The 16,192-nt window shown below is 40.6% G+C and overlaps 1 protein-coding gene across 1 annotated transcript in view; it reads right to left on the minus strand.

Annotated features, from left to right (window-relative positions):
- Positions 1-16,192, minus strand: part of arrb2.L (arrestin beta 2 L homeolog) — a 37,221-nt gene that overhangs the window by 17,857 nt on the left and 3,172 nt on the right. The window contains exons 2-7 of the mRNA XM_041587318.1: positions 5,399-5,429; positions 4,857-4,917; positions 4,472-4,516; positions 3,202-3,398; positions 1,876-1,935; positions 1,722-1,789 (exon numbers count right to left, since the gene is read on the minus strand). Of these exons, the coding sequence (XP_041443252.1) occupies positions 1,722-1,789; positions 1,876-1,935; positions 3,202-3,398; positions 4,472-4,516; positions 4,857-4,917; positions 5,399-5,429 (462 nt within the window). The remainder of the gene's footprint in view (positions 1-1,721; positions 1,790-1,875; positions 1,936-3,201; positions 3,399-4,471; positions 4,517-4,856; positions 4,918-5,398; positions 5,430-16,192) is intronic.

The following is a 16,192-nucleotide window of genomic DNA, read 5'->3' on the forward strand; positions in this document are numbered from 1 at the left end:
GAGCGCTTTGTTTTCCGAAGTTGCCCCATGAGGAAACTTCGGGCGACTTTGTAAAACGAAGCACTCCGAGTGCCATACCATCGGCAATTTCAATTCTAGCTGGTGGGAAGTCATTGAGGGGAGATTAGTCGCCTGAAGAAAAGTGATTTGTCGCTGGGTGAATAATCTCCCCCAAATAGCATTGTGTGCCTCTACCCATAAATATATACTGAAGAGCGTTGTCAGCCCAGCGTAAAAAGAAAGCAACTATTTTAACTGGGGGTGCCCAGTAAATTGACATCACCCAGTGAAATTCACTTTCCTTGTCTTTTTAAAAGAATGTTTTTCACTGCTCCCGCTGTCCTGTTTGGGCCGTACACATACTGATAATAAGAATTGTTATCTGCTGAGATACTGTTGGCCAGTGTTTAAGCAGATAAAGAAGTGAAGAAGAGATAAGGCTCTGAATGTTCAAGTGGTTGAGCTCAACCGATGGAACAATAGACCATACCATGTATTGTAGGATGGATATTGAATGGTATTGGCCATAATAGGTGACTATTTGCTCATTTTGTATCGAGCACATATTTTGTGTGTCTTTTTGCATAAACAACAATATGTTGGATAACTTATTATAGACGACGGAGGCTCAAAGCAGTGTGCCATTCATCATACTCAGACTGCTCTGATTAAAGGAAAGCATCAGTTAAAAGAACAGTAACATCAACATATGAAAGTGATTTAAAGTAATGAAAATATCATGTACTGTTGCCCTGCACAGGTAAAACTGGTGTGTTTGCTTCAGAAACGCTACTTTAGTTCATATAAACAAGCTGCTGTGTAGCAATGGTGGAAATTGAAAAAAAAGGCTACAGTATATGGCAAAGGTGAAATAGTGGATAACAGATAACATTATATTCTACAGAGCTTATCTGCTGTGTAACCTGAGCATTTTCTCCTTTGAATGGCTGCCCCCATTGCTACACTGCATCTTATTTATATAAACAATAGTAGTGTTTCTGAAGCAAATCAGTTTTACCAGTGCAGGCAACACTGCATTATATTTTTAATGTTACTGTTCCTTTAAGAAAAGAGTTTGGGTACAGATAGTAGTTGGCAGAATATACCCTATAAATTTTTATAAGTATGCATGGGAAAGATTCTCCCCAGGGAGTAAAGGCCAGTCAAAGTCAGTAACCAAATCTGTTTATCTCTAGCACATACAAGGAGCTTACAATCAAAAGCACCTACCTGCAAAAGGCAGATCTTTATCATACCCAGAGAAATGACAGAACCATGACTTAAAGGGATACTGACACTAAAAATTTTCTTTTCAGTTACATATAGGTCCTGTTGATCGTTTTTCACCGAGAGTTCTGCTTTTGTAAGTAATTGCCACTTGAAGTTCATAAACCTGACTGTCCCTTCTCAACCTGTCAGTTACAGTTTCTAATGCTAACGGACTCCTGCTGCACAAATATGGCAGCCCCCTCATATAGAGGAACATGGGGGTAGGAAAGGTGATGGAAAAGCATCGGGCAAATACATTTATGGCAAAATTATAAATAGCATTCAAAGACAATGTTATGATAGACAATAAAAAAGGTTATTTTCTGGTGTCAGTATCTCTTTAAAGGAACATTGGCACCAAAATAAAAAGTGGGGAGTTTATTTGCTGGGCATCAAAGTGGCTCTCTATACTTACTTTCTGGCAGGAAACAGAAATGTAAAATATCACTAACCTTTTATGCATCTTTTCTTCCATGTTCCTGGCACAGAAGGCACGAATTTCATAGTCCACGCCACAAGCCTGATGGGCAAGCAGAAGAGAGTGAGACTTGCACTGTGCAATATATACAGGCACCAATTAATGCGAGTATGCCAATTAATGCCCACCTTCCCTGTGTCCTCTGGTCCTGGCTGCAAAGTGACTGAGCACGGCAGATTTTGTGGAATCTGAAAACAACAATGGGAGAGGCAGTTAAAGGGGTTGTTAACCTTCCAAACACTTTTTCTAGATGAGTTGTTTCCAGCTTGTTCTCCTTAAATAAAGACTTTTCACTTGCTTTCCATTTTTTTTTTTTTTTTTTTTTACTGTTTTTTCACCGTTCGTGTCTCTAGTGTTTCATGTCTGGCAGCTCAGTAATTCAGGTGCACATTTCTGAACGGTTACAATTTTGCAACTTTTAGGGGCAGATTTATCAAGAGTCGAATTTTGAGTTCATGGGAGTTAATTAAAACCTCCATGAACTCGAAAGTCGACCAATCTGTATTTATAAAAAAAAAAGAATTTGATTTGAGTTTTTTCAGTGCAAAAAACTCAAATGTCAGGAAGGCTGCAAACAACTCCAAATTCATCCCAGGACATCTTCCATAGGCTAAAACAGCAATTCGGCAGGTTTAAGGGGGCGAATAGTCTAATTCGAGTTCTTAAAGGGCCAAATTCGATATTTTTTTTAAAAACGTGAATTTTAACTATTCCGTAGTCGAATTTCAGAGTTTTGACCATAAAAAAAACCTTGAAAATTCAAAATTTCACTTCCACCTTTCATAAAATCTGCCCATTAGTTGATCCATTTCTCAGCAGTATCTGTGGAACATTAGCAACTATTGTATCAATTCTAACAGCTGCCTTTAAGGGTAAGGTCACACTGTGAGATTCGGGGAGATTTAGTGACCCGGTGACTAATCGCCTCTTCTTTGGGGGCGACTAATCTCCCCGAACTTCTTCCCCCTGTCTTCCGCCTGCTAGAATGAAAAAAAAAACGCACTCGCGTCACTTAGTTTTCCAAAGTCTCCCCGAATCTCAGTGTGACCTTACCCTAATGAAACCCAGAAATTCTGCTCAGCAGGAACAAAGATAAGAAATGTATCAACTAAATGTATCAATTTAGAACAGTGACCCCAATCCCAGAGCTGCTTCAGAAGGTGAAAATTTAGACTTTACACTTCAATATTAGAAAAACAGTCACAAATAGAAAATAGAAAGTAATTGGGAAAAAACTTAATTTTTGGTGAACTGTCTGAAAACAGCTGAACTGGAAAAAAAGTGTTGGAAGTTTAACAACCCCTTTAACAGACAATGAGTGATCAAAAGGCATAGCTGTAGGAGGAAGGATTAAAACTAAAGGGGAAGCAACAGAGTAAAGAAAAGAAGAATACAAGTCTTATAAGGAAGGGAAGGATAAAGATACAGGAGGAGCAGTGGAGGGTGAAACTGACGGTAAAGTAGAACGGGTGTGCTTGTTCTCCCAGCTTCTTGATCAGCCGCTCCTGCAGGCGGGTGAGGGGTTTCTTTTCCTCCGGGAGGGGTGGGTAAGCTTGGAACGTGGAAATGAAAAGATCCTTTCGAAAGGACAAGCCCAGGACATCCAGGTCCTCCCGTCCATATCGGAAAGCACAGGTCAACGTGACGTAGACTGAAGCAGGGAAAGAAAAAGTGGTAAGGGAGGACTAGGGGTTCATCGGTAAGGTTGTGAGGGGAGATGGAAAGAAATATGGGGGGGGTATGTTTAAGAAGCGAGACGGCTACAAGTTTAAAGGGCTGCTATACCCTACGATTGTTCTGCACCTTTGTGTTCAGTTGAGGGGCAATGTAAAAGTTCTGAGAAGGCTATAACAGATGAGAAATGTTGAGGCTACAAAGATAATGGCAGATTAAGCTGGCCATACACAAACAGATCTGCTTGTTTATCGATGTCGCCAAATGAGCGGATTTCATTTAGGGCCCAACGATCGGATCATAATCAAAGGTATATTGGTGGGGGCAGGGCCACATTAATGAACAGATGCAGTCCGCAATCCGAAAGGATTTTTACCCCCGCCCGATCAACATCTGGCCGACTCTCGGCCAGATAGCGATCGGGGTAGCCCGTCGGAGGGCCCCATTCACGGGCCAATAAACTGCCGACTGGCCACCTTAAAGGTGTGAAAATAAAAACTGGGTAAATAGATCGGCTGTGCAAAATAAAAAAATGTTTCTAATATAGTTGGGCAAAATGTAATCTATACAAATTGGAGCGACCGGATTCTAACATAATAACAAGAACACTACTTCCTGCCTTTCAGCTCTCAGTCAGTGACTGTAAGGGGCGCCACATGGGACATAACTGTTCAATGAGTTTGCAATTCATCCTCAGCATTCAGCTCAGATTCAAAAGCAACAGTTATGACCCACTTGTTCCCCCCCCTCAAGTTACTGATTGGTTACAGCCTGGTAACCAATCAGTGGAAACCAAGAGAGCTGCAAAGCAGGAAGTAGTGTTCTGTTATGTTACACATCCAGTCACTCCAGTCTTTTTTATTTTTATACTGAACAATTCCTTTAAGGCAAGGCTGAACCCCCCCCCCCTTTATAGGGAAATAAGTATACATGCACCTCTTAATATTTCCAGTAAAAATGATATAGTAGCCCTTTAAAACACAGGGAAAAGCTTTCGGTCATAATAAAAATACAGGGCAGTGGAGCAGAAAATGGGGAAATGGGACTTACCTTTCCGATCTTTCAGATAATCTGTATCCACAAGGACGACGCCATCTTGAAAAGAAAAAAAAAAAGAAAGAAGAGAAATGTTGATGCACAGCAGGAATGCGCAACCACAACCATTGTCGACACACTGCCTGGCATTAAAACAGTAGCTGTAGAATGCCAGGCATATAAAAAAACACACACACACGTCATTTATAAACACTGGGCACCTGGGCAGTTACCCATGGCAACCAATCAGATGTTGGCTTTCATTGTTCTCCTTGCAGCTGGCTGAAAGAAAAAAATCGAATCCCTGATGGGTTGCTACGGGTTACTGCCCAGGTTTATAAATAAGGCCCACGGTGTATCGGTCTATGGCATAAGCAATGTATATTTAGGGTGTCCTTACCCACAGGATCAACCCGATCCAGGTGATCGACAAAATCTCGCTTTCCAAGGTACACGGTGAGCTGGAAAAAAAGATGAAGTTTACGGTCGTTAGCATTAATAGCCGGTAATTAAAGGAAATCCTTCCACCTCTACCACCACCAGGACTGTGGGGCTACTACACCAGTCACTGAGCATTACCACGGAGCCCAGCTGTTTCTTGTATACAGTAGTACCACCAGGCACCACACAGCTAATCCGTTCCAGATCCAGAGGTTCCATATTTACACAACGTCCCTCTTATCACTTTACGCTACTGCTGACACATCTATCTGAATTTTTTCCTATTTACCTCCCCACCCCCCTCTCACCCCCAGGGAGACATTTCTGGCCTCCTGAGATAAGGTTCTACTTAGGATTGGCAGAGGACAGGGGCCGGGGAAGCTATGGTGACACAAACACAACTGAAATATTAACCCGTTCATTGCTAAACTGTTAGGAAATCAGGCGGGGGGGGGGGGGCATCTGTTCATATCAGGAGGGAAGTAGGTCCCAGATACTGACCTTGCAGTTAGGGCTGGATTTCTTGAAAACCCTTGAACAGAGAGGAGAGAAATAAAGATCATTAGCATTTACATTTATTGCTATTATTCATTAAAGGGGATGTAAAGGCAAAACAAATAAAATCCCATTTTTACTTTCTTTAATGAAAAAGAAGCCTATCTCCAATATACTTTAATTAAAAAATGTGTACTGTTTTTATAAGAAACCTGACTGTATGCAGTGAAATTCCCCCTTCGTTTTACTTGCTCTGACTGTTAGGAAACTTCAGACAGTCCCTAACTGCTCTGCAGAGAAACAATCATACTTTCCAACGACAGGGGGGAGCCCCCCCCACCTTACTTCCCAGAACTCGAGCAGCTTTGTTTGTTTCCCTGTAACAACTGTGTGTAGATTTGTATCCACAGACCCAGTGCAGTCTGTATATTCTGATTATTAATCAGTCTTGCTGTATCGGCTTCTGGCAGATATTATTTGACTTGTGCTGTTTTGAAAAATGTATGATGATCCCTAAGCAGCCCAGACCACACTGAGCATGTGCACAGTCTTGGTCTTGCAAAGATGTATAACAAAGTTACAAGATGGTGACCCTCTGCGGCCAAATTTGAAAGCATAAATCATTTGTTTGATTAGGCTTGTGGTGCCTACATAAAATACAGCATTTCTAGCCTTACTCTATTTTAGACTTTGGTTGCCTTTAAAATGGATTTTGTTGATTGCAATTAGTGTATCATTAATAAATACAGTAAAGGACGGCTATATCAAGGGTCGAATTTTTAAGTTTTTTTTAAGGGCAAAACTGTGAAATTCGACTTGGAAATTGTTAAGATTCGATTCAAGTTTTTTTTTATAAATTCGAATTTTCGAGTTTTATCATACTCTGGACCTTCACTTTACGTTAGCTTTTAGTATGTTATAGCATGGCTAACTTTTCAATTGGTCTTCATTTTTTTTCTTTATTATAGTTTTTGAATTCTTCTTCTGATTTTTCCAGCTTTCAAATGGGGGTCACTGACCCCACCTAAAAATAAAAATGCACTGTAAGGCTACAAATGTAATGTTATTTCTACTTTTCATTGCTCTTCTTTCTATTCCGGCCTCTCCTATTCATAGTCAAGGCTCTTATTCAAATCAATGCATGGTTGCCAATGGAACTTGTACTCTAGTAACCAGATTGCTTAAATCACAAACTGGAGAGCTGCTGAATAAAAAGCAAAATAACAAAAACCACAAATAATGTCAAAACTTTAAAAACTCCCATGAATTTGAAATTCAGCTTATGAGTAAGTGCCCCAACAGGCACGATAAGGTTTAGGCCTTTGCCAAATATGTCCTAATAAACATTTTGTATTTTTTTACTTGCTGGCTGATTTTCTTGGAGGAACTCACATCCACCGGTATGTAATTTGAAATTAGACCCTTGATAAATCTGCCCCTAAATGTTATATTATCATGTAAAGAAGCATGTTTTTCAGCAGACGCAAACGTTGTGTTGTTTCATGGCACCCCAGACTACTGCATTCTATGGTTCCCCTATAGCAAGGTGACTGTTACCCCAATGTTTCTATATATCTGTAACCTTGTTATGAGCTAAGGGGGCCCAGTCTGAAGGTCAGTTAGGGGAGATTTGGGGTGAGTGCTTATTTGTGCCCTGGGTACCCCTGGAACTATAGCAGGGTGACTGTTACCCCCAATGTTTCTATATATCTGTAACCTTGTTATGAGCTAAGGGGGCCCAGTCTGAAGGTCAGTTAGGGGGAGATTTGGGGTGAGTGTTTATTTGTACCCTGGGTACCCCTGGAACTATAGCAGGGTGACTGTTACCCCAATGTTTCTATATATCTGTAACCTTGTTATGAGATAAGGGGGCCCAGTCTGAAGGTCAGTTAGGGGGAGATTTGGGGTGAGTGCTTATTCGTACCCTGGAACTATAGCAGGGTGACTGTTACCCCAATGTTTCTATATATCTGTAACCTTGTTATGAGCTAAGGGGGCCCACCCTGAAGGTCAGTTAGGGGGAGATTTGGGGTCAGTGTTTATTTGTACCCTGGGTACCCCTGGAACTATAGCAGGGTGACACCCCAATGTTTCTATATATCTGTAACCTTGTTATGAGCTAAGGGGCCCAGCCTGAAGATCAGTTAGGGGGAGATTTGGGGTGAGTGCTTATTTGTGCCCTGGGTACCCCTGGAACTATAGCAAGGTGACTGTTACCCCAATGTTTCTATTTATCTGTAACCTTGTTATGAGCTAAGGGGGCCCAGTCTGAAGGCCAGTTAGGGGGAGATTTGGGGTGAGTGCTTATTTGTGCCCTGGGTACCCCTGGAACTATAGCAGGGTGACTGTTACCCCAATGTTTCTATATATCTGTAACCTTGTTATGAGCCAAGGGGGCCCAGCCTGAAGTCCAGTTAGGGGGAGATTTGGGGTGAGTGCTTATTTGTGCCTGGGTAACCTGAAACAATGTAGCAGAAATCAGTTCTCCTGCAGGTATGATAGTCAGCTGGCTTTTGCTACAGGAGTTATAGAGAGCAGTGCAGAGAATATAAACAATCAGGGAGCTTCTGCTTTCAATAGCAACTGCATTTACAAATAATGTTAAAACCAGTGAAAATTGGTAAATTGGCAATAAATGCATATCGGATAGTTGCTTAGAATTATACTGAATGCCATTATATGAAAGTTTTAAGGTGGCGTTCCCCTTTAATTTAGAGGCTAACTTCCCTCGGACCTGTACAGAAACAAAGTTGCACAAAACATGATTTGGGGTTTCCTGAGTGTCATACGAGCATAGAAGTTCCTTCCTGAAAGCCCAACACCCAGTAACGAGCTGCTAACCAGAGCGGGTGCCGAGCGGGGGAGCTGAACCTTTGTAAGAGGACACAGAGAGCAGAAGGGGAAGAGGAAATGAAGATAGAAGACAGAAAACAACATTAAAGAGGCAAAGTGTGAAAATCTGCATTTTTTTTATGGAAAAAAATAAAAATGCTTTAAAAAAAACAAAAAACACACACTAATTATATTGCACTTGCTGAGGGAGTCACTTTCTCTTGCCCTCTGCTTTGTGCTCAGATGCCTCTCAAGGTGCAGCATTTAATAACGTCCCTCTGTCTGAAGCACACTGCATGCAGCACAATGTGTTTTTTTTATTTTAAAAAAGCATTTTCAGATAAATGTGGGTTTTTTGTGTTGTGCTGGTTCACACCAGCAGTACCTTTATTTACTCAAGTGGAACCTGTATTCTGCCGTACAAATTTGCCCATGAAATGAAAGGGGAGCATAGAAGACATCAGGCCTGGAGGAGACCGAGAAGAATGTAAAATGGGAATATTTAGCCTGTGGCTCAGACAACAGTTTGGGAGGACGACCAATCAACCGAGCCAACAGTTTGGAAGCACGACCAATGAGCCGAGCCAACAGTTCAGCAGCGTGACCAATCACCTCTGACTTAAAGGAGAACTAAAGAAGAAGCTAGAAATGTTGTACATGATGTTTTGTGCTTCTGTACCAGCCCAAGGCAACCACCGCCCTTTAGCAGTAAAGATCTGTGTCTCCAAAGATGCCCCAGTAGCTCCCCATCTTCTTTTCTGCTGATTCACTGCACATGCTCTGTGCTGCTGTCACTTACTGAGCTTAGGGAGCCACTCACAATATACAGTACACATAGAATAGAAATGTCACAATATAAGGCTGATTAGTAATTAATACACATAATTACTACATGGCAGCACAGAAACCAGTGCAATTAGCATCAGAATTTAATAATCAGCAAACCTGTAGCATCAGCTTATATTACAGCCAGGGAAGCTCATTTTCTGCTGGATAATTAGTGACAAGCCCTAAGCTTAGCTTCTCAACAGCCAATCAGAGCCCACTGAGCATGTGAGTGTCACAGACACTTTCCAAGATGGTGACCCCCTGTGACAAGTTTGAAGTCCTGGATCATTGCTCCTATTGACAAGCTCAAACTTTAGCCTTGTGCAATAAGTTCACTATATAAAACATGGCATTTTTAGCCATATTTATTCTTACAGTTTAATTCACCTTTAAGCTGCCCCTACATGGAACAAACTGCTCATTTGGCAGCAGTTATTTGCCATATTAACCACTGCTATTCTGGGAAAAATAAGTCGGATCCAATCACTAGGCTGGGGGTTGAAGAACTATCAGAAGAGTATCCCAATAACCCTCATCTAGTCAATCCCCAATGAGATAGTGGTCTGCCAGTCACTATGGCCCCATGGATGTCAATAAACAGTCAATGTCAGCCTACGAATAGCTTAATTAACAATGAACGAAACAGCTGCACAGTTCCGCAATGGATCGAAGTGGATATGCGTAAATTATCTAGTTGGATGAAAGGTAAGAAAACCCTGCTCACCCGGTAACAGACGTGACCTGGGTGTAAAAACCCCAGGTCCAGCGCTTGATTCAAATAAACGGTCGCTGATATATAAGTGGAAAAACACTCACCCGTAGTCTTTAGTGGTCCGGGTGCATCGCCCCGAACCCGTAGCAGGGGGTGTGTGCACAGTCAAGTATAGAGGAAAAGGCAAGCACAGCCGGACGTCACTTCGTATGGATAAAATTTCAACTTTTATTTCAAATACATTAAAACCAGAATGTCCTGACGCGTTTCGTATCTAAGCGATACGTAGTCATAGGCATGCCTATGACTACGTATCGCTTAGATACGAAACGCGTCAGGACATTCTGGTTTTAATGTATTTGAAATAAAAGTTGAAATTTTATCCATACGAAGTGACGTCCGGCTGTGCTTGCCTTTTCCTCTATACTTGACTACGAATAGCTTAAGACTAACAACATCAATCCAGAGCTGCAATAGACTATACCGAGAGTTAAACCTTTTTATTCTCTGTCCTCACTGCTGGCTCTGACTACAGAAACACCATAGCAAAAGTCTTCTCTCCCACTGTTGATATCTCAAACAGGCTTGCATGTTTCCTCGCAGGTCTGTATCAATCAGCTGGCTTCTATTACATTGTCTCAGTAGTCAGGACCAGCAGTGCAGAGAATAGCACGGGGCGGGCAGACAGACACTACTTTCATTAGGAATTACATACAGAAACATCTGTAAAACCTTAAAAAAAAAAAACTCAGCAGTGAATGTACAATCATTTATTTTTGGGTTTACTTCTCCTTTAAATTTCCACTACAGCTTTCTAGAACTTTCAGTATGAGTAAGTGAGAAATATCCGCAGGCTGGAGAGCAGAGCGCAGGTATTCGGCATGCGATTTCATGTCTGTATACGTTGGGCCGCCTTTGCATGAACCTCAACTGCCATAAACATACAACTGTCAACGCAATTGCCACAACAGGACTTCAGGAGCATATCTGCTCGGCCCTCCCTGCTCATACAAAGTATATACTCTTCCATGCCTCAACCCACTAAGATATATAAAGCTCAGGAGGCAGACAAGCTTTTCACTCACATACGCCCGGAACCCGAAATACAATTTCTGCAGCAATGTTCCAAGAGGGTGAGGCCGGGGTGTGGGTGAGGATTAGCCTGTAAAGGTAAAGGCAGAGAAATTGAGGCTGTAAAGGGAGAAGGTTTGCAACAGCCACAAGGACACAGGCTACAAAGATCCATAACGCAGTATGTTACGTGTTTAAAGGGATACGGTCATGCGCAAAAAAAATATGTTCTGCAAAACACATCAGTTAATAGTGCTGCTCCAGCAGAATTCTGCACTGAAATCCATTTCTCAAAAGAGCAAACAGATCTTTTTATATTCAATTTTGAAATCTGACATGGGGCTAGACATATTGTCAGTTTCCCAGCTACCCCCAGTCACGTGACTTGTGCTCTGATAAACTTCATTCACTCTTTACTTCTGTACTGCAAGTTGGAGTGATATCACCCCCCTCCCTTTCATCCCCAGCAGCCTAACAGACCAATGGGAAGGTAACCAGATAGCAGCTGCCTGGTAGATCTAAGAACAATACTCAATAGTAAAATCCAGATCCCACTGCAACACCTTCAGTTACATTGAGTAGGAGAAACAACAGCCTGCCAGAAAGCAGTTCCATCCTAAAGTGCTGGCTCTTTCTGAAAGCACATGACCAGGCAAACTGACCTGAGATGCACCTACACACCAATAACTAAAAAAAAATACACTTGTTGGTTCAGGAATTAAATTTTATATTGTAGAGTGATTTATTTTCAATGTAAACAACGTAATTTAGAAATAAAAGCTACACCATAAAAATCATAACAGAATCCCTTTAAGTTGCCTTTTAAAAAAACAAAAACCCTCACACCTGCCTTAGCCTGTAGCCATATTACGAAGTCAGTGGGCACACCCAGATACTTCAGCAATAGCTGGAGGGCCTGCATTTTTTTCTCTCATTTACGCTCCTTTGTATTGGGACATACGCTGGCTCCCTGTTATTGCCAACTACAAAAAGAAAAACCCCATCGAGCTTAGGTAGAACGGCAATTGGGACAGACACATGGCGGCTCTCGCAGCCACCATCCCCTCCCCCACCCCACTGCAAAAGGGTTTGGCTATTGACCAAAAAAGGACACAAAATGACAAACCACAAATATGAATAAGTAAGTAAAAGGTCTTCCGCAATGAGCCACACTTCCTGCCTGGGGACGTGGAGCCTGCAAGCACCCAACATGACTTCCTAAAATTCTATGTTAAAGGGGGTCTACCCCCCCTTATTTGTATGCCAAGCCATCAGTATCTAGATCACATTAAATGCGTTTCAATTCAAATATATTCTCTAACCAAGGTCTGAGTGTACTTATTTCATGCATATTTATTACATATGGCTGCCGCCATGACGCTTGTTGATATGGGAACAGTTCTAAGACTAGGCATGCTCGAGGAGTCAGCTGATAGCAGCCTCCCTGCAGCAGGGGCTTTATTGGATGCTAATAAACAAGGCCTGGGTTGAAAAATATAACTTTCTTCCATTTGTACCAAACAATTTGCTTTACGTCCAATCACATCGCTTTGCAGAGCAAATGTGGGAGGCGGAAAGCCTATGTAATGAGAGATGCCTTACACATAAACCCCCTCGTGAGACAAAGGCAGTAATTAGGGAAAGGAGAGCACTCATTATACTAAGCTTGTTAGCTCTAATTAAACAAGAACTGATCACTAACAGGATAGACAAGCTGCTATCATCATTAGTCTTGTATAAAAGCACGAAAAAAAACAAAAAAAAACATATAGTTTTATACTTATTTGCCTTTTTCTTTTGACTCTTTGCAGCTTTCAAATGGGCGTCGCTGACCCCGTCTAAAAAACAAATGCTCTGTAAGCCTATACATGTATTGTTATTGCTACATTTTATTACTCCTCTTTCTGTTCAGGCCTCTACTATTCATATTCCAGTCTCTTATTGAAACAAATGCATGGTTACTAGGGTAATTTGGACCCTAGCAACCAGATTGCTGAAATTGCAAACAGCTGCTGAATAAAAAGCTAAATAATTCAAAAACCACAAATGATAAAAAAAAATGAAAACTAATTACAAATTGTCTTAGGGCTCTTACTGACGAGCGTTTTTACCTGCGCTCCCCTGCGTTCCGTTTTTCAGCGTTCAGCCGCATGGGAGCGCAGGAATAGACGCATTACATTTTTTCCAATGGGGCTGTACTCACACAGGCGCGTGTAGGCGCCGAACGCAGGAAAAATGCAGCATGTTGCGTCTCAACCTGCGTTCGGCGCCTACACGCGCCTGTGTGAGCGCAGGTAAAAACGCTCGTCAGTAAGAGCCCTTAGAATATCTCCATCTACATCATACTAAAAGTAATCTTAAAGGTGAATAACCCCTTTAAGGTGGCCATAGACACAGAGATCCGCTCGTTTTTGCGATGTCGCCAAACGAGCGGATCTCTCCCCGATATTCCCACATTGAAGTGGGCGATATCGGGCTGATCCGATTGTGGGCCCTGAGGTCCAACGATTGGACGGTGGTCGGATCGCGGGACTGCATACACGCTCAGATCCGGCCGTGATCCAACGGGATTTTTTTAACCTGCCTGATCAAGATCTGCCCGACTTTCGGGGAAACCCATCGGATGGCCCCACACACGGGCCAATAAGCTGCCGACTAGGTCTGCCAGGAGCTTTTATCAGCCCGTATATGGGGGCCTTTACTCAAGGATATTCTGAGACAATTTGTAATTGGATTTCGTTTTTTTTTTTTTTTTTTTTTTAATATCATTTGGAGTTATTTTGTTTTTTTTAAGCAGCTCTCCAGTTTGCTATGTTTGGCAGCAATCTGGTTGCTAGGGTCCAAACGGAATAGAAAGAGGAGTAATAAAAAGCAGCAATAACTAAACATTTGCATCTTTACAGAGCATCTTTTTTTTTTTCAGATGGGGTCACTGACCCCCATTGGAAAGCTCAAAAGATTCAAATGAAAAAGGCAAGTTGTTAAAAAAATTTTTTTTTATATATAAAAGGCCAAAAATAGCTGTAGATATTCTGGTAGGGCTCTGTTCAAGAATAGGTATGAGCTAAGGTTCCATTGAACAGGATGAGCGGGGCAGGGCTTTGTTTAGACAAGAGATAAAAGATGGCTAAGCGCAACAGAACCAAAGCTGCAATAAATACCAGAGCTTCTACGTCAAAGAAAAGCTAAATACAGGTGCAGAGAGAAAGAACAGCCTGTTAGGTCACACCAATAATGTCATTTTCTGTGGTTCTTTAACTCTGTAAGAGCCAAGCCCCAGTAGTAATGCTACTCTGCCCCAGGATACATATATATATATATACATACATATACATATATATATATATATATATATATGTGTATGTATGTATGTATGTATGTGTGTATATATATATATATATATATATATATATATATATATATATATATATATATATATACATATATACATATATACATACACATATGTGTGTGTATATATATATATATATATATATATATATATATATATATATATATATATATATATATATATATATATATATATATATACACACACACACCAACAGCCAATGAAATCAGACTGTAGTCGACTGAGCTGAAAAAGAGCCAATTAAAATGGGTTGTTCGCCTTTAAATGAACTTTTAGTATGATGTGATATTCTGCGAATATTAGCAATTGGTTTTCATTTTTTATGGGTTTTTTTTATTGAGCTTTTTATTCAGCAGCTGTCCAGTTTACAGTTTCAGCAATCTGGTTGCTAGCATCCTAGCAACCATGCACTGATTTGAATAAGAGACTGGAATATGAATAGGAGAGGCCTGAATAGAAACATAAGTAATAAAAAGTAACAATAACAATACATGTGTAGCCTTACAGAGCATTTGTTTTTTAGATGGGGTCAGTGACCCCCATTTAAAAGCTGGAAAGTCAGAAAAAGGCAAATAATTCCAAAACGATAAAAAAGAAAACCAAATGAAAAGTTCCTTAGAATTAGCCATTCTATAACATACTAAAAGTAAACTCAAAGGTGAACCAACCCTTTAATCGTATCCTAACAGCCTTTAAAGCAGGATTTACATTCGGATGAATCCAAGAGCCTGGCCAACCCAACAAAATGCAAAAGATTTTTCTTACACGCTCATTTTTATTATTTGTGGCTTTTGAGTTATTCAGCAGCTCTCCCGTTTGCAATTTCTGCCGTCTGGTTACTAGGGCCCAAATCACCCTAGCAACCACACATTGATGTGAACAAGGAATTTGAATCTGAATGGGAGAGGCCTGAATAGAAAGACGAGTAATAAAAAGTAGCAATAACAATATATGTGTAGCCTTACAGTGCATTTGTTTTTCAAAAGGGGTCAGTGACCCCCATCTTAAGCTGGAAAGAGTCAGAAGAAGACAGCAAATAATTCAAGAAGATACCAAGCATGTCTGGAGTTGGGAATTGGTGTTATAAGGGGAGCATTTGTTTTCAGATGGGGTCAGTGACCCCCATTTGAAAGCTGGAAAGAGTCAATTCAAAAACTATATATATATAAAAAAAATAATAATAATGAAGTCTAATGGAAAAGTTGCTTAGGATTAGCAGTTCTATAACATACTAAAAATTTAACTGAAAGATAACCCACCTCTTTAAGGTGTGGTTCAGCTTTTTGGTAAATTTTAGTATGTTACAGAATGTCCAATCATTAGCAGTTTTGCAATTGGTCTTCATTATTTACCTGTTTTACTTTTTTAGCCATTTGCCTTTTTCTTCTGACCCTTTTCAACTTTCAAATGGGGGTCACTAACCCCATCTTAAAAAACAAATGCTCTGTAAGGCTACACATTTAGGGGCATATTTATCAAGGGTCGAATTTCGAATTGAAAAAACTTCAAAATTCGGATTCATAAAAGACCAACCGAAATTAAGTTGGTTTTTTTTTTTTTGGTCAAATAGGTACGTTTTCGATCCAATAGGTACGTAGTCGACCGAATTTGAACCATACGCAGCGAATGAATAGCGCATTCGATCGAATTCAACGTTTTTCCTAAAAAAAAATAAAACTTTGATTTTTCAAGGTCCACCAATTGACTCCAAATAGGTTCTAGGAGGTCCCCCATAGGCTAAAACAGCAATTTGGTAGGTTTTAGATGGTGAATGTCCGAAGTCGAATTTTTAAAGAGACAGTACATGATAAATTTCAATATTCAAATTTTTTTCAAATTCAAATCGAATTTGGACTATTCCCTAGTCGAAGTACACAAAAAATAGCTTGAAATTCGATTTTTTTCATTCGAAAATTCACCTCGACCTTTGATAAATCTGCCCCTTATTGTTATTGCTACTTGTTATTACTCCACTTTCTATTCA

Source organism: Xenopus laevis, chromosome 3L (genome assembly GCF_017654675.1).
Source record: "Xenopus laevis strain J_2021 chromosome 3L, Xenopus_laevis_v10.1, whole genome shotgun sequence".
Classification (NCBI taxonomy): Eukaryota; Metazoa; Chordata; class Amphibia; order Anura; family Pipidae; genus Xenopus; species Xenopus laevis.